At 53.0% G+C, this 20,381-nt stretch overlaps 2 protein-coding genes and 2 non-coding genes across 17 annotated transcripts in view; all 4 read right to left on the bottom strand.

The window, feature by feature from the left end:
* Positions 1-11,312, bottom strand: part of Baz2a (bromodomain adjacent to zinc finger domain 2A) — a 38,999-nt gene extending 27,687 nt beyond the window's left edge. For 3 of the 14 annotated variants that reach the window (XM_076554028.1, XM_076554023.1, XM_076554018.1), the window contains exons 1-3: positions 11,133-11,295; positions 10,714-10,908; positions 5,629-5,713 (exon numbers count right to left, since the gene is read on the bottom strand). The gene's annotated coding sequence lies outside the window, so the exon portion shown is untranslated. Of the gene's footprint in view, positions 1-5,083; positions 5,221-5,628; positions 5,714-7,270; positions 7,427-8,826; positions 8,949-9,602; positions 9,738-10,713 lie in introns of those variants that run through there. The other 11 variants (XM_076554032.1, XM_076554030.1, XM_076554019.1 and 8 more) reach the window with 9 other exon arrangements.
* Positions 11,313-12,512: 1,200 nt separating this feature from the next.
* On the bottom strand, positions 12,513-19,358 carry Atp5f1b (ATP synthase F1 subunit beta). The gene is made up of 10 exons (XM_006987361.4): positions 18,976-19,358; positions 18,389-18,571; positions 17,988-18,162; positions 17,419-17,540; positions 17,003-17,187; positions 16,441-16,599; positions 16,231-16,353; positions 14,118-14,330; positions 13,616-13,817; positions 12,513-12,753 (listed from the first exon to the last, which is right to left on the bottom strand). Exons 1-10 carry the CDS (start codon positions 19,100-19,102, stop codon positions 12,653-12,655), a joined length of 1,590 nt encoding a protein of 529 aa, XP_006987423.1. The 5' UTR covers positions 19,103-19,358; the 3' UTR covers positions 12,513-12,652.
* Positions 17,271-17,342, bottom strand: LOC121823860 (small nucleolar RNA SNORD59). Its single transcript, XR_006065497.1, has one exon. It is a non-coding gene; the product is annotated as a small nucleolar RNA SNORD59 (small nucleolar RNA).
* On the bottom strand, positions 18,241-18,316 carry LOC121823861 (small nucleolar RNA SNORD59). The gene has a single exon (XR_006065498.1). It is a non-coding gene; the product is annotated as a small nucleolar RNA SNORD59 (small nucleolar RNA).
* Positions 19,359-20,381: the final 1,023 nt, after the last annotated feature.

Below are 20,381 nucleotides of genomic sequence, written 5' to 3' on the forward strand. Positions count from 1 at the left end.
GAAGCTCAAGGTCATCTGTGGATATATTCAAAACCAGTCTGGATTACACAAGAATGATTATTATTTTTTTAGTATGAACTAAAGGAATCATATCGCAACCTGGTTTTCTGCCACAGTTCTTAGTCACTTCATTGTCAAGAAACAGTCTCAAGTGTTTCCTGGTGAATGCACTTCCCTACTACGCACCAAGTCCTACACCACACGGCAGTACAAAACTGTCCCTGGGCTGGGGCGGCCCAGCAGTAAGAGTTCCACTTGTGGAGGACGCAGGTTCGGGTCCCAGCACCCACGCAGTTCTCTACCACCTGTCACCCACCTCCAGGGGACCCGTGCCTTCTGCCGTCCACAGGCACCTGCACTCATGTGCACAAACCCCCAACACACGTGTGTCTAAATACCACTCGGAGGCCAGTGAGCACCGCCACTCGAGAGCAGCCACGCACGAGGCAGCTCACAGCCATCTGCAACGCCAGCTCCCGCGGAACCAGCATGAATACAGCATGCACATACAAAAGTGCAATCAATACACGGATAAACATTAACTGTTTTTAATTATTATTATTATCAGAAGGATCCCAAATTCAAGGACTGCCTACTTGGGCTACAGGAGTTCAAAGCCAGTCCAAGCTGGTTGTAATGGGGAGCAGGCCTTTAATTCCAGCACCCAGTCATAGCAGAGGCAGGTGGAGCTCTGTGAGCTGAAAGCCAGGCTGGCAACTGTGAGATCCTAAGCTATCACCCCAGCCCAAGAAAGATTATTCTAGGTGGGGAAGGGCTCCAATCTCTTGACTTCTCCTTTCCTACAGTGCTGAGGACTAAACACAAGGCCTTGTACACACTAGGCATGCTTACCTTAACAGAGGCAGAGGTAAGCAGAGTTCTCTGAGTTCAAGGTCACCCTGGTCTACACTGAGTTTCAGGGCAGCCAGGGCAACACAGACAGACCCTGTCTCACTTAAAAAAAAAAAAAAAAAAAAAGCTGGCCTGAGCTGTATGATGAGATCTTATTGCAAAATTATGGGGAAAAACAGCGGTGGAGTGGGGGAGAGAAAAGGGAAAACCCAGAAAATCCCTCTATGTCACATCACTGTCTCACTTTACGCATCACACCCGAGATCAAACACTACACCAATCAGTAACTTTGACATCACTCTAACAGTCTAAGAATAGAGCAGTTTGGCTTAATTTCTTCTAAGGTGATTTCAGAATGCTGAGGCTTCCAAATGAACCTCTCAGTCTTCTAAAGGTTTAGCCCATCTAATTCTCTTCATACCACCCGTTTTTCTCTTCAGGTAGAGACTTGCAAAATACAACACAGGCTGGGTGGCAATGGCGCACACCTTTAATCCCTGTGCTCTGGGAGGCCAAGGCAGGCCATTTTCTGAGCTTGAGGCCAGCCTGGTCTACAGAGTGAGTTCCAGGACAGTCAGGGCTACCCTGTCTCTGAAAAACAAAAACCCTAAAAGCACGTGGGATAAGATGGTGGCACACTGAGCACTGAGGCAGAGGTCGTCAGACCACTGTGAGTTCAAGGCCAGACAAGGACATACAGAGATCTTCTAAAAATCCAAAATTATCCAGGCAGTGGTGGTGGTGCATGCCTTTAAACCCAGCACCTGGGAGGAAGAGGCAGGCAGAGGCCAGCCTGGTCTACAGTGTCAGTTCTAGGACAGCCAGGGCTACATAGCGACACTCTGTCTCCAAAGCCAAAAACAAAAAAAGAAGAAGAAAACCCAAAAATAAATTTAAGTAAAAGGGGGAAGGTGTCTTAGGCATATAGCCCAATGTGTCTAAAGTCCTGGTTTCTACCCCCTCACCCCAGTAGCACAAAGACAAAAAGAAGAGGGAAAAGAGAAGAAAACTACTCCCTACACCTCCTGCCAAAAAGTGAACAGTCAACATTAAGAAATACACGCTGGCCGCTGCCGCTGGTGGCGGCGCACGCCTTTAATCCCAGCACTTGGGAGGCAGAGCCAGGCTGATCTGTGAGTTCGAGGCCGGGCTGGTCTACAAAGCAAATTCCAGGACAGGGTCTAGAGCTGCACAGAGAAACCCTGTCTGGGGAGAAAAAAGCCAGAAGAGAAATAAAGAAAGGGAGGAGAGTAAATTTACTTCGGACAGGAAAATGATTCCGTTTTACAAGAAAGTTATCAAAGCTTCAACTATGAAGTCCCTTTGTATTGGGGTGGAAGGGTCACTGTGGAACTCATGGTTCAAGAGTCCTTTTACTACTAAATTCTATGTTTTTCCAGACAGTTTCTCTGTACAGCCCTTGGCTGTCCTCGAACTCAGAGATTGCCTTCTGCCTTCCAAGTGCTGGGGGTCAGAGGCGTGCACTACCACCGCCCGGGAGTTACTACTAAAGTCTTCCTTCCAGGCCTCTGCCATCTTTTAACCCCAACAAGGAAAACTTACTTTTCTTTTCTGCCAGGTCCCAATTTAAGTAAGTGAAGGCCGAGCAGGATAAGTTAAAAATCAATCAACGTGGAGGTGGTGAGGAGACTCAGTGGTTAAAAGCATTTGCTAACAAACCCCACAGCCCACATGGTAGGGTAGCTGTCCTCTGATCTCCACCCACACCCTGTGGCAAACACAACTACAACAAATAAATGTACCTTTTAAAAACTAAAATGATAATTAAAGCATCGCATACCGGAGACCTTGAGTTAAATTCCCAGCACACACACAGAAGACATCGGTATCACCTAGATGTCTGATACCATCTAGCTCAAAAGAGAAGTCAAAGGAACCCCAGTCTACATCAGGGAGGCAATGAATCAGGGAGATAAGGACACCACACTTTTTAAAAATCGGTTCCAGATTATCAACCACCCCAGGAAGAGCAATGATCCCATCTTACTTGTAAGGAGACCATTTTCACAAAAATCACATATGCCTGCTCTATCCTAGATCTTGATCTATGGATTTATATGCTATTGGCAAGTTTCTGATAGGAAAAAAAAATCATGATTTCAGTGACAGGTGCATGTAGTTTTCAGGGCAGTTCAAATAATCTTATTTCAATTCTAAATATTTAAACTCTTGTCCCTAATGAAACCCAAATGGCAACAAAATGGGATCTGGCCAGGGACGGGGCACACAACTAATCTTAGCATTTGGGAGACAGAGGCAGGCACATCTCTGCAAATTCTAGGCCAGCCTGATCTACATAGAGAACTCCAGGCCAGCCAGAGCTACCTAAGGAGACACTGTCTTGGGGGTGGAGAGGGAAACTCAAACAAACAAAACATAACAAAACGGAGAGATACTCAGGAGGCTGAGGCAGGCGGATCTCTGAGCGTTTGAGGCCAGCCTGATCTACTTAGGGAGATCCAGGACAACCGGGCTACAATGATACCCTGTTTTAAAACAAACAAACAAACAACAAAACAAAACCACTAAAAATAGTTTAAAAAAAAAAAACAAAAAGCCTCACAGGGCGGTGGTGGTGCACTCCTCTAATCCCAGCCCTTGGGAGGCTCAGGCAGGTGGAGCTCTGTGAGTTGGAGGCCAGCCTGGTCACGGAAGAGCTGGTTCCAGGGCAGAAACAGAGCGGTGAGGGGATGGCTCAGCAGTTAAGAGCAGTGGCTGCTTTCAGAGGACAGGAGTTCAGTTTAGAGCACTCACATGATAGATCAACCATCTTTTAATCCCAGTTCCAGGGGATCCACAGCCCTCTTCAGGTCTCTATGGGCACCAGGCACACCCATGGTGCACAGATATGCATGTGGTCAAAACACCCATACACATAAAGTACAACAATAAAAAAAAAAGTTTTTTAAAGGGAAAAGAAAATGTGGGCACAGGCACAACTATACACAAGGGGAAAAAATTCCCACATTTCAAGAAATGTTCTTTTTCAGACAGAAGAGTTAAATCATGATAGCAAATTCCCCTATTAGTTCTATAGAAGGTAAAACTTCCAGGAACCCAAGTCAACGAATAGGTTTCCCTGCAGGACTAGGCTAGAATCATCACTAAGGAACAAGCTTATAGCCCTCATTTATAATCAGTCCCCATCCCTACATACGAATCATAAAACATACACCGACCCCATTTCCTCTCTTCCACCTGTGCCGTTAGGTGCTGAGATGCTCTGCGATAAAGAGACTGTCACACTTAAAAACATTAAGCAGGATTAAGAAGCCACTCTCTTTCCATGAAGATCCCAAGTCGTCTTGGCAGCTCTCTAAGCCGAATCTGCACCACTTGCAATGAATGTACAGCTGGTGGAAACGGAGTTTGAGAGCTTGGAGCGGGGGAGGGGGCGTGCAGAAGAGACCCAGGCTACAAAGGAGGGCCAAGTACAGCTGACTACTGGGTGACGGATGACTGCTGCAGGGAAAAGTCTAACGAAAGGTCTCTCGGGCCGGCCACGCGTCTGGCATGATCCAGGCTTGCCCACAAGGCCTCAGAAAATGAAACCAAATCAGATTAAAATGGACATTTCAAAACAACAAGAGACGCAGCATCGAACGCACAGCTGCCATTTCCCGGCCACTTCCTGCGGGAGGCTGGGGGAGGGGCGGGCGGCCTGTGTACAGATGGAGGTGGTGGAAGCGATCCCCCCGCCACCCCGACGGGGGCAAATCCCCGGCTCCGGGAAGCGCCACAAAGGACGCCTGCTCTTGGCATTGACTCCTGGAAGTCGGGGACGCCGGGGACGAGGGATGATGGGAGCGCATCCCTCCCGCCGCGGGGACGGGGATCCCCGGCGAGGGTTTCCTCGGAAAGGAAAGGACTCCCTCTTCATCCCCGCCGGGGCGGCCCGGCGCCCGCGGGTCTCCGCAGCGGGGGGCTCGCCCGGGGCTGCCGGCCCCGCCGGCCCGGTCCGCCCGGGACCCCGGGCCCCTCCCGCCCCGCACACGCCTCCCTCCCGTCATCCCACCCGGGGAAGCCCGAGCCCGCCCGGCACGCGGGCAGCCCTGGCCGCCGCCCGGTGCGGAGCCCTCCCGGGGACGCCGGCGGCGGCCAGCGCAGCCCCGCCCGCCCGCCCCGGCCCGGTCCGGCCGGGTCCCGGTCAGCCCCGGGGTGCAGCGCCCCAGGGACGCCCGGCCCCGGGCCGGCCACACGCCCTACCGACCTGAGGCGACGGCGTCCGGCCGGCGGGGGCTCGCTTCTCCCCGGGGGGCGGGCGGGTCACATGGCCGCGCTCCGGGCGGGGAGACGGGCGCGGGGCGCGGGGTCCGCGGCGGGGAGGCGGCCGCGGCTCAACCGCGGGGCCCGAGCGCAGCCAACATGGCCGGCGGGGGCGGGGGGAGCCGGAGGGGGCGGGGAGCCGCGGCCGCCGGCCCCGCCCACCGCGCCGCGGCCGCCGGGTCCCAGCGCCCGCCGCGCTCCGGCGCAGCCCCGGAGCTGGGTCCTAGCGCCGCTCCGAGTCCCAGACCGCAGGTCCCTGCTTCACCCGGGTCACACGGAAGGGCAGGCGAGCCATACCCCAGGGTTAACCCCAACGGCTAGAGCACCTTTCTAGGGCGGGAGGCAGATGGTGCTTTTCTGACTGTGAGGGATGCCTGGAGGATAATTTCGGCACTATTTCCGCAGCGGGGTGGTGAAAAAGTGGGGGGTGATGGTCGGGGAGCGTGTTACACCCGGTAAAGGGATGAAGAGACACAGAAGTCCGCTCACCTCTGTTCTGTAGGGACAACCTGGTCCTGCCTGGATCACCACTTTGCTGGCGACATCTGCAAGGCCTTGCACGTCGGAGAGATTCCTGCATGTGGAGAAAGAAGACTCGGCTTTGAGTCTAAACGTGGCCAAAGGGTCGAAGATCAACAGTAAACTAACCAACAAATAAAATGTCCCAAATGTTTCCTGTTCCCATACTTTATTTTTTTTCCCGAGACAGGGTTTCTCTGTGTAGCTTTTGGAACCTTTCCTGGAACTCGCTCTGTAGCCCAGGCTGGCCTTGAATTCACAGAGATCCGCCTGCCTCTGCCTCCCGAGAACACAGATTAAAGGTGTGCGCCACCACCGCCCGGCTTCCTGTACTTTTTCTAACAAGGCTATATAGCTGTGGGGAACTGGAAAATAAGATCAAGCAAGGAATCAGAGTTTGGCCTTCACCTAAACGTGTATTGCCGGAACCAAGATGGGAAACAGTGTCATATGATGTTACAGCTTAACAGTTTGTTGTTTTTTTTTCAAGACAGGGTTTCTCTGTGAAGCCCTGGCTGTCCTGAAACTCACCCTGTAGATCAGTCTGGCCTTGAACTCACAGAGATCCACCTGCCTCTGCCTCTACAGTGCTGGGATTAAAGGCGTGTGCCACCACCACCCAACACTTGATTGGTTTTTTTAAATTCTAACTTCTCATTCGTGAGATGAAGAGATTGAGAGCCACAGTAGCTCACTGACTTGCTCAAGGTCATGCATTAGATATGGCTAGTAAAGAAACTTCATTCACTTTCCTTACAATTCAAGACTTTTCTGGCTCCATAAATCCCATTCAACTCAATGAGATGTAATTCTAGAATGTAAACAATTGCTTAAACCATGCCAAGCTAAGTCTGAGTACCTCGGAAGAGCAACAGACAGAAAAAGGATAATGAAATTCTGGCTGATGGGGAAGTGTCAAAAATACCATTTCCTTTTGGGGGATGCGAAGAGCTTGGATAGCTGGATAGCTGGCTGTGGACAGAATATAGTAGAGCCAAACCCAGCAGTCTAAATCGGATTTCCTAAATCGGAGGGGGATTCTGAGCGTGGGAGACATATCCCACCCATCATTTCAAATAGTTCAGAAAGGAATCAGAAGGAAGACCTTTTTACAAAAGCCTGCCAACAATGTGGGCCAGCAGAGGCTAAGGGGGTCCCTGTCCCCAAATGAGGTAAGTAAATTACTGAGAGACGGAGGAGACAGGGAGAAACAAAATCTTTCTGTCCCTGTCCAAATGTCCAAATAAAGTCGGTCATGGTGGCCCACGCCTGTAATTCCTACGCTGGAGAGACAGAGATGGGAGGATCGCCATGCGCTCAAGGCCGGCTTGGTCTGCATATCGAGTTCCAGGCTAGCCAGGACTGCAGGGTGAGACTTTGTCTGGAAAAATCAAAAGGAGATTTATAGGTCACCTGGGGGGGATACGCCTCTCCCCTCCGACAGCCCGCTAACCTCAAAGCCCTAACTAGAGGCCAAGCTCAAGGGAAGGGAGTTCTTCCTTCAGGAGAAAGCAGAAGTAAACTTATGCTAAGGAATGCTAGCCAGCCCCAAAATAAAAAAATATATATTTATATAAATTTCTTTAAAAAAGGGTTACGTTGGAACTGGCACCTGAGGACAGGAGGGGAGGAGGCTGGTGCACAGGAGAGCTGGTATCCTTTTTTCCTCCTCTTCCTTTTCCAGGGCAGATGAGAGAATCTTCCTACCTCCCACCACCGGGCTAACCAGTCCGAGACCGGGCAGGCAGGGGAGGAGCCTTCGCCAGCCCGACGCCCGTGACCACGCCCCTTCGCCTCACCACACACACCCACACACACCCACTGCTGGCTCCGGAAGAGCCGGTTACTCCTGTGCCCCACTGTCCCCACCCCTTCCGAGCCCCAGGCCTAGTCTCCTGGGCAACCTCTAGGCCCTGACCCAGCCCGGAGCCGGGGAAAGAAAGGTGTACGCTGGACGACCACCGGGGGCTCGAAGGGAAAAGCGGGGCGCGATGCGTTTCCCCCATCTGGTACAGGAGGGCAGCGATCACCTTCGACCCCGGATAAAACCCTCCTTTATCCCATCTAATCTAATTCCTGCCCTCTGAAGGGTAAGGGTGGGCTGGGAATAGGCCCCAAAGCCAAGTGCTCCCCCTTTTTTTTTTTTTTTTTTTTTTTTTTTTTGCCAGACGCCAGGGCATGCAGCACTTGTGACCCGCCCCCCCTACGCCAACTCGAGACAACCGAGGGCAGACTGACCCCGATGTCCCCAAACATTTCCCAACCCGGTAAAACGCAGCTGGTTGTCCAACAAGCCTCCCCTTGAGAGGCTCCTAAAAAGGGGAGAGGGGCCGACGGTCATTCCATCCGCAAACTCGTGAGACTGAACCAGCCCCCAAACAAGCCCGAGGGTGAGAAAGGAGAGGCGGGGAGTGTGTGTGTGTGTGTGTGTGGGGGGGGGGTGAGCACCTGCTTCCCCTTTCTCACACTCTGCGTGTTCCTGCTGCACCTCTCCAGCTCTGGGTCAGCTGCCCTGGTGCCAGCCACGCCGCAGCCAGATGGCCGGGGCTGTGGGAGCCTTGGTGGTGCACAGCCTTCCCCTCCCAGGCACTCCTGGCATCCGACCGACCCCAAGCACCACGGGCTCCCCCCATCACTTACACACGCACACACACGCGCGCGCGCACACACACGCACGCACATGCACGCACACACTATGCCCTCCCAGCACCCTGGGTCGTGACTCAGGATAGCACAGGAAATCCCGACACCCAGTCCTCTAACTCCAGAGGCGGGGGCTCCGGGGAAGGAGCCCCGGGCTCGGCGGGACCTGGCGGAGGGAGTCCCGTCCCCCCCGCGGAAGGTGGGATAACTGTAAAGACCTCCCACTCGCTGGCGGAACCGGTAACTGTGGCGACTGCCCTCCGCCCTGCAGCGGTCTTCGCATCGGTCCCCTTCGCCACCCGGGTTCGGACCAGGCGACCCCCAATGTATGCTGGGGTGGGGTGGGGGGGCAGGCTCTCTCCTAATGAACCAAGAGGACTAGAACCCCTGCCCTTCTCCAAGTGGGCCTGTGCCCCTCGGGCGGGAGTCCTGTCCCCAGGTTTCCAATGGGCGGGCAGCTCCCCGGTGGGACTGGAAGGCAGCGACAGCGCTTTTTTTTTGTTTTTTGTTTTCCCCTGGAGTCACCTAAGACAGAGAAGATCGGGTTTCCTCCTCCTTCGCCTTCCCGGGCACCCGACATCCCTGAGAGACTTCGCCCCAGCCTGCTCCGCCCGCGCCCGCCGCCGCCGCCGCCGCCGCCGCCGAGGCCCAGCATCCCCGGGTCCCCGCAGCGCCGCTCGCTGCCCCCGGCCGGCCGGCGCCGCGGGGCCGAGGGGAGGGGCCAGCCGCAGCCCCGGCCGAGCGCCCTTCCCACCGGCATCAGGGGGCGGTGCGGGTCCGACCCCAAACTCCGGCGTTGGGTGGGACTTGATCGAACTTGAAGGGCGAGCCCAGCCCGGCGGACGGACGGACGGAGGGACCGAGGGACGGAGGGAGGCTGCCTGCCGTGCGCCTCGTCCCTCCCCGCCCTGGCGACGACCCGGAGTGGTTGGGGCGGCGGTTACTCCCCCTCCCGCTGGGGTTAGGATGGCGTGGGAAAGCCGCCGGCTCCCGAGCCGGGGAGGCGAAGCCCAAGACCGCGGGAGACCGGCTGGGGCGAGCCGGGCGCGGCGGGGGAGGGGGCGACGCGGGGCCGGCCTAGGGCGAGGAGGGGCTCCCTCCCGGGGGGTGGCGTGCGAGGCATCCCGGTCACCGAGGACCGGGGAGGAACGGCCGAGGAGGAGACGGTGCGGGGGAGAGAGAGGGGAAGGGCAGCCGGCGCGGGGAAGGTCAGACCCTGGATCCCGCGGGAGGCGGCGGCGGCGGGGACGCCCTGCCCGGGGCTCCCTCCGGGGCCTGGAGGTGTGGATGCCGGGCCTCACCTGGAGCAGGGCCGGGCCGGGCCGGACGGCGGCGGCGGCGGCGGCGCAGGTGGCGGAGCCGGGCGGCGGCGCCTCCTCCTCCCCCAGCCCGAGGCCGGCGGTGGCGGCGGTGGAGGGGGGGAGGTGGCGCTTAAAGGGGCAGGAGCTAGCCGGGTGCGGACGGGCGCTCGGGGACGGCGGTCGCGGAGGCTCCGCGGGGGGAGGGGAGGGGCGGGCGGGCGGGCGGCGTCTCCTAGGGGCCAGAACCGGGGAGGAAGGAGGATCCCAGCGGCAGGGAAAGGCAGAAACTTGTGCGGCGCAGCTGGGGACGGTGGTGGGTCTGGACCGGAGCACTCGGGAGGGTCTCTCTGTCTGCGGGCGCTCCCGGGGCGCCAGCGCAGACTTATTCGGGGAGCCCGAGGGGGAACGCGAGGCCGAGCGTGTCGGGGGTCACACGCACAGCGCCCTGCTAGGTAAACACGCTTCTTCCGGGCCCGATCCGTCCGTACTACAGCTGTGCAGACTCCGGAATCAGGAAGCCACAGAGGCGAAAGCCAACCCTGCCTGTCCTGTCACCCCTCTGGGTATGGTGGAGGCCATCCACAACGGCGCGGGGAGGCTGGGCAGGACTGTGAGAACCGGCTGTAGTCATTGCTCGGTGTGGCCCCAGCCGCCACCACCACCACCCTTGCAGCAACCTCTGGGGCAACAGGAAGCAGCTGCTCACAGTGCAGCCCCGACCTGGTGGTGGCTTAAAACCGGGGGAGGAGGAAAGACTGGACTTGAAAGGCCCGAGAGAAACTAGGGGGAGGGGAAGCATCTCCAGCAGGACCAGGAGTGGACTTAGTAATGAATTTTGTAAAATACGACTTGAATCTCAGGAGTTTAAATGGGGGGCGGGGGAGCCCTAAACCTAAGGTACAGCCCCAAGCTCTTCCTGAGAGCTGAGTTTGCCGACGCTCGGGTCTCATTTCCAGAATCTCACCAGCTGAGCCCTGTGTACCCCCACAGTCCATTTCCTCTCCTTCACCCCCAAAAGAGCAAAGGTTAGGCCCCTCCCCTGCTGAGTCAGCCAGCGGGGAGGGAGCCCGGCATCCCTCAGGCCTTTCCCAGGGGCGGCTGTCTTACTTACCCATGTCAGGCTGGCAGGACTCCAGATTGGGACCCAGCTTCTCACCGCCCTTGGGTCTCGCTTCAGCTGAAGGCTGGAGTTAGGCCCTCCCCAACTGTGAGCTGGGAAAAACTCGAAGAAACCAAAAAGCCAATGTATGCTTCCTGCGAACCACAGAGTCTGAACTGCTGTAGGGTGATGTCCCTGTATGACAGACTGGGGTGGGAGGGAGGAGAGAAGAAGGGCGGGGCTTTCACTGGGTGGAGAGAGGGAGGAGGCGAGGACAGGGCCGACCGGGAGAAATATGGAGGAAGGTTAGAACTAAGTTAACACTCAGCCTGGTGGAGGAGGACAGTGGAGGGAGGAAACAGTTGTAGCTAACGAGAGGGTAAAGGTTCTCGGCAAATGCTGGAGGGCAGGAACACCGGCGCGCCAATGACCTTTAGTGTCCAAGCCTGTGTCTGGGTGACAAAGCAGGGACCTGTCCCCTTAGGGTCTGGAGGAGCCAGGCTCCGCAGGCGGCGTCCCCGCCTTCATAACCACCTTTCCCCCCATCCCGAGCTTCTACCAAACACAAACAACTCAGGGGCGCCACCTCCTGTCCAGATGTGGACACGGGCGGCACTGGAGTCAAGGACGTCATAGACGGGTGGAGGAGGCTCCTAGAGCCCTTCCTCGGCCACAGGGGACTCGAACGGGAGTTCAGCTGACTGCGGGCTCTATCCTATGTGGACAGCCTTGCAGGTGGAGCTTATGGATGTAGGCTCCTCCTCGGGACAAAAGCTCCGGCTGGTTTTGTAAACAGTCATTAGATGACAGAAATACCTCCTAGCAAATAGCTATTAATAGATTCCAAAATGGTGCGATTCCAGTTCTTGTAGTCTTAAATGCTGCCACAGGACACTAGCTGGACATGCTGCAGGGCACAAAACACACCCTGTGTATTACAGTAAGGCACACGTTGAAGAGGAACTTGTTCAAAAGCCCCAATGGCAACACTAAAAGCTGGTCTTTCCTTGTAAAATTAAATCTTCCTAAATTTTCATAGCCAACAGAACTTCAAACACAAAACATGCAAGTCTAGGCTTGTTGAAGTATCTGGAGGCTGTATATTAGGAACTTCCTCAAGAACGAAGGTCTAGACAAAGCCCAGAAGACCCTCAATTATAACAAATATTCGACACTTCCTAAAAGCCCGTCTTGAAATAGGCCAACCTGTTTTCCCTGATACCTCTTTATAACAATCATCCTGTGGGCTGGAGAGATGGTTTAGTGGTTAAGAGCATGGGCTGTTCAGAATACCAGTTCAATTCCTAGCACCCACAAGGCACTCCAAACTGTCAATAGCTTCAGTTCCAAAGGAACTGATGCTCTTCTGGCAAAATGGACATTAAAATCATCTTGCACCTTGTCTGTGTGTACATTTAATTCCATTTGGGAGGCAGAAGCAGGTTCTGGGTGTGGAGTGTGATGTACTACACATTTGTGGAGCATACTTGCAATCTTAGCACTTGGAAGGCTGAGGCAGGATCACTGAGGCCAGACCAAGACTACTCAGAAAGATTCAAAAAACAACAAAGAAGTCATATGAAATGCTTGGAAGCAAATAAGTAGATTTGTCTAAAATACTGTAAGAACCAAGCTGAGATCTTATGACCTCACTAACCACAGGAAACTTCACAAGACCCACAGAATTTCATTCATGAATGGATCTTCATTTCTGATAATCCTTTCAAGCATATAACCTGACTTTATGCTAAATTTGACCTCTCATAGTCAACTGCATTATAGGCTGTTTCAGAGGCAAGACAGACGGCAAATGAGGGGTGTACACTTTATTGAAAACTTTAAATACTCTTCAGATAGGACATCACATCTTCAGTCAAGGCTCTTGTAAGGCCTAAACAGAAACCGAGCTTTCAGCACGGAGAATACAGTACAGAGTTTGCAGAATGACCCCTCATGATGCATGCTCTTCTGCCAGCTTATCAGCCTTTGCCACAGCTTCTTCAATGGGTCCCACCATATAGAAAGCTTGTTCTGGGAGATGGTCATAGTTACCTACACAGAGGAAAATACAATTGGTAAGAAGTAGTAGAGTTATATCAACTTTCTGCAGTATATTCAACCTCAGCAATTGAGGCCAGTGGCCAGACTGATGAATTCTTATCATCCAAGGAAACTTTCCTCAACTTCCAAGTGAAATTTACTTTGTGTTTTGGGACAATGTTTCATTATACATAACCCTGGCTGGCTTTGACCTCAAGAACCCACAGAAATCTACTTGGAAATACTGGGACTAAAGATGTGCACCACCACACCTTTCTCCTCCCAAGTATAAGGTAAGACAAAGATGTAGATTAAGAACATATAATTAAACCAAGTATGGTGGTGCACACCTTTAATCCCAGCACACGGAAGAGGCAGGAGATCTATGGGTTCAAAGACAGCCTGGTCTATGGCTAGTTCCAGGACAGCCAGGGCTACAGAGAAACCCTGTCTTGAAAGGGGGGAAAAAAAAATCACAGTTGGAGGCTGGAGAGACAGCTCAGGATGTTAAGAGCATGTCCTCTCTTCCAGAGGACACCAGTTCAGTCCTTAGCACCCACATGGTGGCTCACTTGTAACCTTTCCGGCCTCCACTGGCTGTTCAGGAAACCTAACTCCTTGTGGGTTCCTGCATGCACACATATAAACTCAGGCACATAAACATTGAAAAATATATACATATACAGTTTGGAACACCAGAGTTCAAATTCTTATTCTCTGGCTCAGTGTCATGGGACAGTTTAATATTTTCTGTGCTGTCAGAGAAGCAAGGTAGTGGCCCCTTGAATGAAAGGTATACAGTATATATCATTGGTTAGAGTGGGAAGACAGCACAAAGAATCATGTCTATGGTTAGCTTGGTAGAAAATCTCACCCGCTAAAATCTGCTGGAACCCTTTAATGGTCTCCTTCAAGGGCACCAGCTTTCCCATATGACCCGTGAAGACCTCAGCAACCTGGAATGGCTGAGACAAGAAGCGCTGTATTTTCCTTGCACGGGACACAGTCAATTTATCTTCCTCAGAAAGTTCATCCATACCCAAGATGGCAATGATGTCCTGGAGAGATTTGTAGTCCTGAAAGAAAACAAGATGAAAGGACAGAGTTAAGTACACATTCCTTTAACTTGGAACTCTATTAGAAAAGTTCTAGGTAAGCCCTGGCCAGGATTTTGTCTGCTGCTTCCCGAGTCCTCATCAAGTGCATTAGAAAAACTGGATTCTAAAGGTGAAGTACACTGAAACTGGGACCTCATCAGCAATACCAACCCACTCTCAACTTCCCTCCCTCCAAGACAATGGCACAAATGACCAGAAGACCCAGGCCGTAAGCAGCTCTCAGACTCCTTCCACTGACCCCGAGGAGCACACACTCACCTGCAGAATCTTCTGCACCCCCCGGGCAACATCGTAATGCTCGTTGCCAACGATATTTGGATCCATAATTCGAGAGGTGGAGTCCAGAGGATCCACAGCTGGATAGATGCCCAGCTCGGCAATCGCACGGGACAGCACAGTTGTAGCGTCCAAATGGGCAAAGGTGGTCGCAGGGGCAGGGTCAGTCAAGTCATCAGCGGGCACGTAGATAGCCTGAAGTGAGTCGAGAACGCATGGAGACCAGCAGCAACCAAACTAATTCCTACTCAGGCCATCTGCTTTTCCAACCTCTCTGTCTCACTTTGTCTTACTAAAAAGGCCCAGGCTAAAATCTCAAAATGAAGAACATTTCGTATTAGCATCCTTGGTCGGCTGGTGGTGTCACATGCCTTTGATCCCAGCAGGTGGGAAGCAGAGGCAGGAGAATCTCTAAGTTGAGGTCAGCCTGGTCTACAGAGACCCTGTCTCAACACCGTCCCCTCAAAAAAAGAGAGAATAAAACAAAGAAACTTCCAGCACATTAATGGTTAAGTGAACATGAACCTAAGAGTGCACAATAGGGGGCCGGAGAGATGGCTCAGCGGTTAGAGCACTGACTGGCTGCTCTTCCAGAGGACCCGGGTTCAGTTCCCAGCACCCACATGGCAGCTCACAACTATAACTACAGTTCCAGGAGATCTGATACCTTCACATAGATATACATGCCAAGTAAAACACCAATGCACATAAAACCTAAGAGTGTACCTCAGGTGATAAGGTATGTTTAACATTCAAAGCCTTGAGGTCGAGCCCCAGAATACTTGTCCCACAACACACCAAGGAGGAAACAATGAAAGCCAGATGTGATGAGGGCTCCCATCTGTAATCCCAACACTTATGAAACAGAGACAGGGTTGGGAAACTAAGCTGGGTAGACAGTAAGCACCAAGCCAGCTGAACCACACAGGCAGATCTAATCTCAAAACACAAGTTGTGTTTTATGATTATGGGGTGTCCTCATGAGTTTATGATGTATTGATGTGTCTGCAGGAGGCAGAAGAGGGTGTCAGGTCCTCTGGAACTAGAGTTACAGGTAGTTGTGAGGCACCATTAGGTATTGGGAATAGAATCCAGATCCTTTGCAAGAGCACAAAGTATTTTTAACTCCTGAGCAATTGCTCCAGCCCCAGACACCTTCACATCATTACATGAATGTTTAATTTTCTGGGTTTTGTGAGACAAACCCCGAGTGTCATGTAGTCAAGTTAGCCAGGAACTCGCTCTGTAGCTGAAAACAGCCTTGAATTTCTGATCCTCCTGCCTCTTCCCAGGTGCTGAGATCATAGCATATAACACCAGACCCAGCTAGGAAGCATTTTTTTTTTAATCCACCCTTTACAGTCTGGCATGCAAACCCAAAATTTTACACATTACTCTAACTGGTTAACTCTCCCTATTCAAAAGCCTTTTTGGGAGTAGGCATGCATTTAATCCCAATACTTGGGAGGCAGATGGATCTCTGAGTCTGAGACCAGCCTGGTCTACAGATCAAGTTCCAAGGCCATATAATGATCAAACCCTGTCTCAGACAGCCCCTCAAACAAACAAGCAGGCCAGCCTCCTTTTCCTGAGTCCAGGTTGATATTGAACTCAGAGATCCACCTGCTTCTGCTTTCTGAGCGCTGGAATTAAAGGTGTGTGCATGCCACTCTGCCCAGACACAAACTGCCCCCCCCTTTGGTTTTTTTCCCCGAGACAAGGTTTCTCTGTGTATCTTTGGAACCTGTCCTGGATCTCACTTTGTAAACCAGGCTGGACTTCGAACTCACAAAGACTCACCTGGCTCTGCCTTCCGAGTGCTGAAAGGCATGCGCCACCACCGCCCAGCACAAACTACCTTTTTAATACACATGTATGACCGAGTATAGATGTTCACCATGTGCGTGCAGGTTGTCGAGGAGGGCAGCAGATCCACTGGAGCTGAGTTACAAATGGCTATGCACCATCTGACATGGGTAGAGGGGACTAAACTAAACCTAGTCCTCTGGGGAGATACAAGAGCTCTTAACCACTGAACTCTCTCTCCAGGCCAACATCTACCAACTGAAACCTTTACCCACTTCATTCTTCTTACCTGCACAGAGGTGATAGACCCCTTCTTGGTGGTGGTGATTCTTTCCTGCATTGTACCCATGTCAGTGGCGAGAGTGGGTTGGTAGCCTACAGCAGAAGGGATTCTGCCCAATAAGGCAGACACCTGAAAGACCCAAGTGAAGACAAGGTTTATGTGTCTGCATCTTTATCCTAATATGTCCAACTGGTCCTCGATAGGCTTCCCTCATACCTCTGATCCAGCCTGGGTGAAACGGAAGATGTTGTCGATGAACAACAGGACATCTTGACCTTCTTGGTCTCTGAAGTATTCAGCAACGGTAAGACCAGTCAGAGCTACCCGGGCCCGAGCACCAGGTGGTTCATTCATCTGACCATACACCAGCGCCACCTGTGGTAAGTACGCAAATCAGAAGAGTTAGCAGGTTCCCAAGCAGAGAAAGAAACCACCAGGGGACTCCCACGTAGGCACCAATGTTTCTGTTTAAATCTCTTCTCCCATTAGACATGAAATTCAAAACACTAAAGACAATTTCCAAATTGGAAATATATACAAATATATAAAACAGGTCTTGAGATATGTGAATCACCTCCATTCAATCCCTGCAAATTAGTTTTCAAACAACTGGATTATCTACCAAAACTAAAGACTAGATACCCCACATCAGAGGCAATGTACATTGGTATACTGTAAAACACTGGTGAGAAATAAAAGTACTTTGTTTACAGGTCCTGGGACACTTAGCACCAAATATAAAACACGGTTTCAGTTGGCACTAGTTTTCTGAGCTTACCTTGGAGGTGGCGTCTTTTAGGTTGATAACACCAGATTCAATCATTTCATGGTACAAATCATTGCCCTCACGGGTCCTCTCGCCAACACCAGCAAATACAGAGTAACCACCATGGGCTTTAGCCACATTGTTGATTAACTCCATGATCAGGACGGTCTTTCCAACACCAGCCCCACCGAAGAGTCCTACGTTAAGAAGTAGTATTTCAGATCTCTGCACTCCCAAATTAAACCACCTTCAAAAAATGTCCACTCCTGTCCATCTTTTCCCTTCTCAGAAATGGCATCTGGCTTCAGCAAACTCAGAAGAACGAAAGTCAGAAGCTAATCATCAGTGAAGGATATCAACACATACTCAGAAGATGGCATGTCCCTTCCTTACTATATTTGGAAAGCATGTATCAACCACCAACATACCGATCTTGCCACCCTTGGCGTACGGGGCCAACAGATCCACAACCTTTATACCAGTCACCAGGATTTCCTGTTCCACACTCATCTCTATGAACTCAGGAGCTTCAGCATGAATAGGAGCATATCTGTAAGGTTGAAATAAAGAGAAGAGGATCAGTTAACTGTTCATTGTGCTGAAAAGTCCCTGCCAACAAGCCCAATCCCGTCCAGGTAAGCTGTCATGTAACATTAACTTTCTACAATCAAGACTTTGTCTTGGGAATAAATAACCCCCTTTCTTGAACCTTAATGCAACAAAATTCCTTTACATACCAACAAGAAATTAAAGACCTGTAAATTTCAGAGACTCCATGACCTACGCCATGAACTCAAGCTTTAAATAACCAATAGGGGGGCTTCTAACAACCAAGTTTTCAACAATCCTAACTTCTCTACCTCTCGTTCCAATAACTGAACACAACAGAAATTGAAGCAGTACTGTAGGAAAACCGTGCTTTATTACACGTTATTACCTAATGTGTAAAAACTGCAACAAGAGTCCCCGTGTTCACAAATCAAGGAGAGGAACTTACTGTTTGGTTTTGATTGGCCCTCTCTCATCAATAGGCTCTCCAATGACGTTCATGATTCGGCCCAAGGTCTCAGGACCCACGGGAATTTTGATTGGTGCGCCTGAATCCAGTACTTTCTGGCCTCTCACCAAACCTTCAGTACCATCCATAGCGATGGTTCTGACGGTGCTCTCCCCTGTCAGATAAACGAATTAGAGGTTACACGCACCGACGCGTAACAGTACTTAATGGTGACCAAAAGCACACAACGCTCCCTCTCTCAGCAACCGAATGCGGCTTCAGCAAACTCAGAAGAACGAAAGTCATTTTGATAAAATCATCACAGAAGGGAGACAGCATGGATTTTGTGATTCTTAAGTTTAACTAGCTCTTTACCACTCCTTAAAAAAAATGCTACTTACCCAAGTGCTGGGCCACCTCTAAAACCAGCCTGGTATCCCTGCCCTGCACTTCCAGGGCATTCAGGATGGGTGGCAATCCCTCGTCGAACTGGACGTCCACCACGGCGCCGATGACCGCCACGATCCGGCCGGTGGCGCCGCCTGCCTTGGGCGACGGAGCCGTCTGCGCCGCATAGTCCCTGGCTAAGAGACGGAGAGATACGGGGAGGCGCAGGGGGGTCAGGACGGCTAGAGGTCAGCGGGAGGCCCGACGTGTCCCCGAGGAAGGGCGAGTTCAGGCCGGCCTCGGTCTCCGGCGGGCTGGGAAGGCGTGCGGACCCCACCCGCTCCGCTCCGCAACCTCGTGCACAAACCCGACCCGCCATGATCCCCGAGTCTGCGTCCCCCGCCGCGCCACAAGGTCAAGGCAGCGGCCCCGCCGCCTCCCCATCGCCAAACGGGGCCCTGCGGACCCCACGGGCGACCGTGCTCGTCCCCCCGCCGCTGGGCAGCCGCCCGCCGCCCCGGGCTGAGCCCGCATCGCCTAGGCCCAGGCTCAAGGTCACGGGGAGAAGGGCCGCGGCCCAGCCCTCGAGGAAGGCGCTTACCGGGGTGGACCGCGGCCGGGGCGGCTCGCAGTAGGAGCTGCGCCTGGGGCAGCGACGCCGAAGGGCCGAGTCCCCGCAAGGCCCCGGAGGCCGAGGCCGAGGCCACACGGCCCACAAGACTCAACATGGCGGAGTCCGGGTGGAGACTGAGCGCCGCAGCCGTCCCCGCCGCGGGTCCTGCAGTCGGGGCGAGGCCTCCCCTGCCGTCGGCGCAGCCATTGGGTGAGTGTGCTGCTCGTCATTCGCCGCGACGCTCCTATAGGGTGGAAAAGCTCGGCGCTCCCCAGCTATTGGTCTAAGCGGGTGCCAATCTGAAACGCCTTTTTTTTAATTGGAGGAGCGGCCCTCGGAGCCTCGAAACCTAATTGAGCCCTTGGAATGTCAGTTGGAGAGGGTGCTCGGCGGAAGTACGTTGAAGCAAAGGGGCGGGGTTCCTGCTGAACGCGTGCAGCAGGCTGTCTTTGACTGTCCTTGGACCTTGAGTTAGGTGACGGCCTCGGAGGTGAACCGGAGGGGTGGCGTCCTGGAAGTCAGGAGCCTCCTGCGGCACCCGAGCGCGCGTGTCCCCCCACAGGAGCGAGGGTGGCACTTTCCAGGCGGCTCAGCAAGCCAGAAACCTGGCTATCGTTTAAAGCCGTGCAGTGGAAGAAGCTCGCCACCCGTCCTTCGGCAGGCGATGCTCTGCATCGAGGAGACGAGGTTATTTATAACCCTCGAGGGTCAGTTTGGGTCCCGTAGCCATGTGACGTGGTGGCCGAACCCTGTGACCCCAGAGTTGCACAGGTACAGACAGGAGGATCAAGAGGTCTCAGGTGGCCCACTTGAACTGCTCGAGACCTTGTCTCCAACCCAAAACGAAAGGACGGAAGTAGTAAGATTTTGGCCGTGATATGTATGCAGAAATCCCTAAGGTAAAGGGGAAAGGAAGACTATGCCAAGGTCACGTTTGCCTGAAACCACGGCCCTTTGGTTTGCAGCTAAGGTGAAAAGCTTGAAAAGAGAAAGATGAGCCCAGAGTGAGAGGCCCGAGCCAGGTCTCAAAGGACTTTGGAATGAAAGTGTGGGTTCCTCCAGAAGGGAAAGTCACAGTCAATGACATCCTTTCCCGAGACACCGACTTCCTTCAGCGGCAGTGGGGATGATGGGGGCGGGGCGGGGAGAACACACACAGCTGGAGTGCTGCGCTGGACTGCTTCCCGTCCCCCTCCATTACTTCTCGTTTTCCCTCATGACGATGATTTTTCTGCACCACTGTTTGGCAGTGGAGAGCTAGCTAGCAAAGGCTGTGTGTAGCCAGGGGGGGGAAAGAATGCTGAGCTGGAAGTGCCGTATCTAAGCACAGGACATACTTTTGTGTGTCTGTGGTACTGGGGCTTCACACGTAACAGACAAGCACTCTACCACTA

Source organism: Peromyscus maniculatus, chromosome 18, assembly GCF_049852395.1.
Source record: "Peromyscus maniculatus bairdii isolate BWxNUB_F1_BW_parent chromosome 18, HU_Pman_BW_mat_3.1, whole genome shotgun sequence".
NCBI classification, from domain to species: domain Eukaryota; kingdom Metazoa; phylum Chordata; class Mammalia; order Rodentia; family Cricetidae; genus Peromyscus; species Peromyscus maniculatus.

Bases quoted from the DNA above. Each gene is read 5' to 3' on its own strand.
- Atp5f1b (XM_006987361.4), bottom strand. From the start codon at position 19,102: ATGTTGAGTCTTGTGGGCCGTGTGGCCTCGGCCTCGGCCTCCGGGGCC. The intron at 17,188-17,418 runs GTATGTTGGTGG...TTCTTAACGTAG, and splicing joins CGCCAAGGGTGGCAAGATCG to GACTCTTCGGTGGGGCTGGT. The intron at 16,600-17,002 runs GTAAGCTCAGAA...TACTTACCACAG, and splicing joins TAAAAGACGCCACCTCCAAG to GTGGCGCTGGTGTATGGTCA.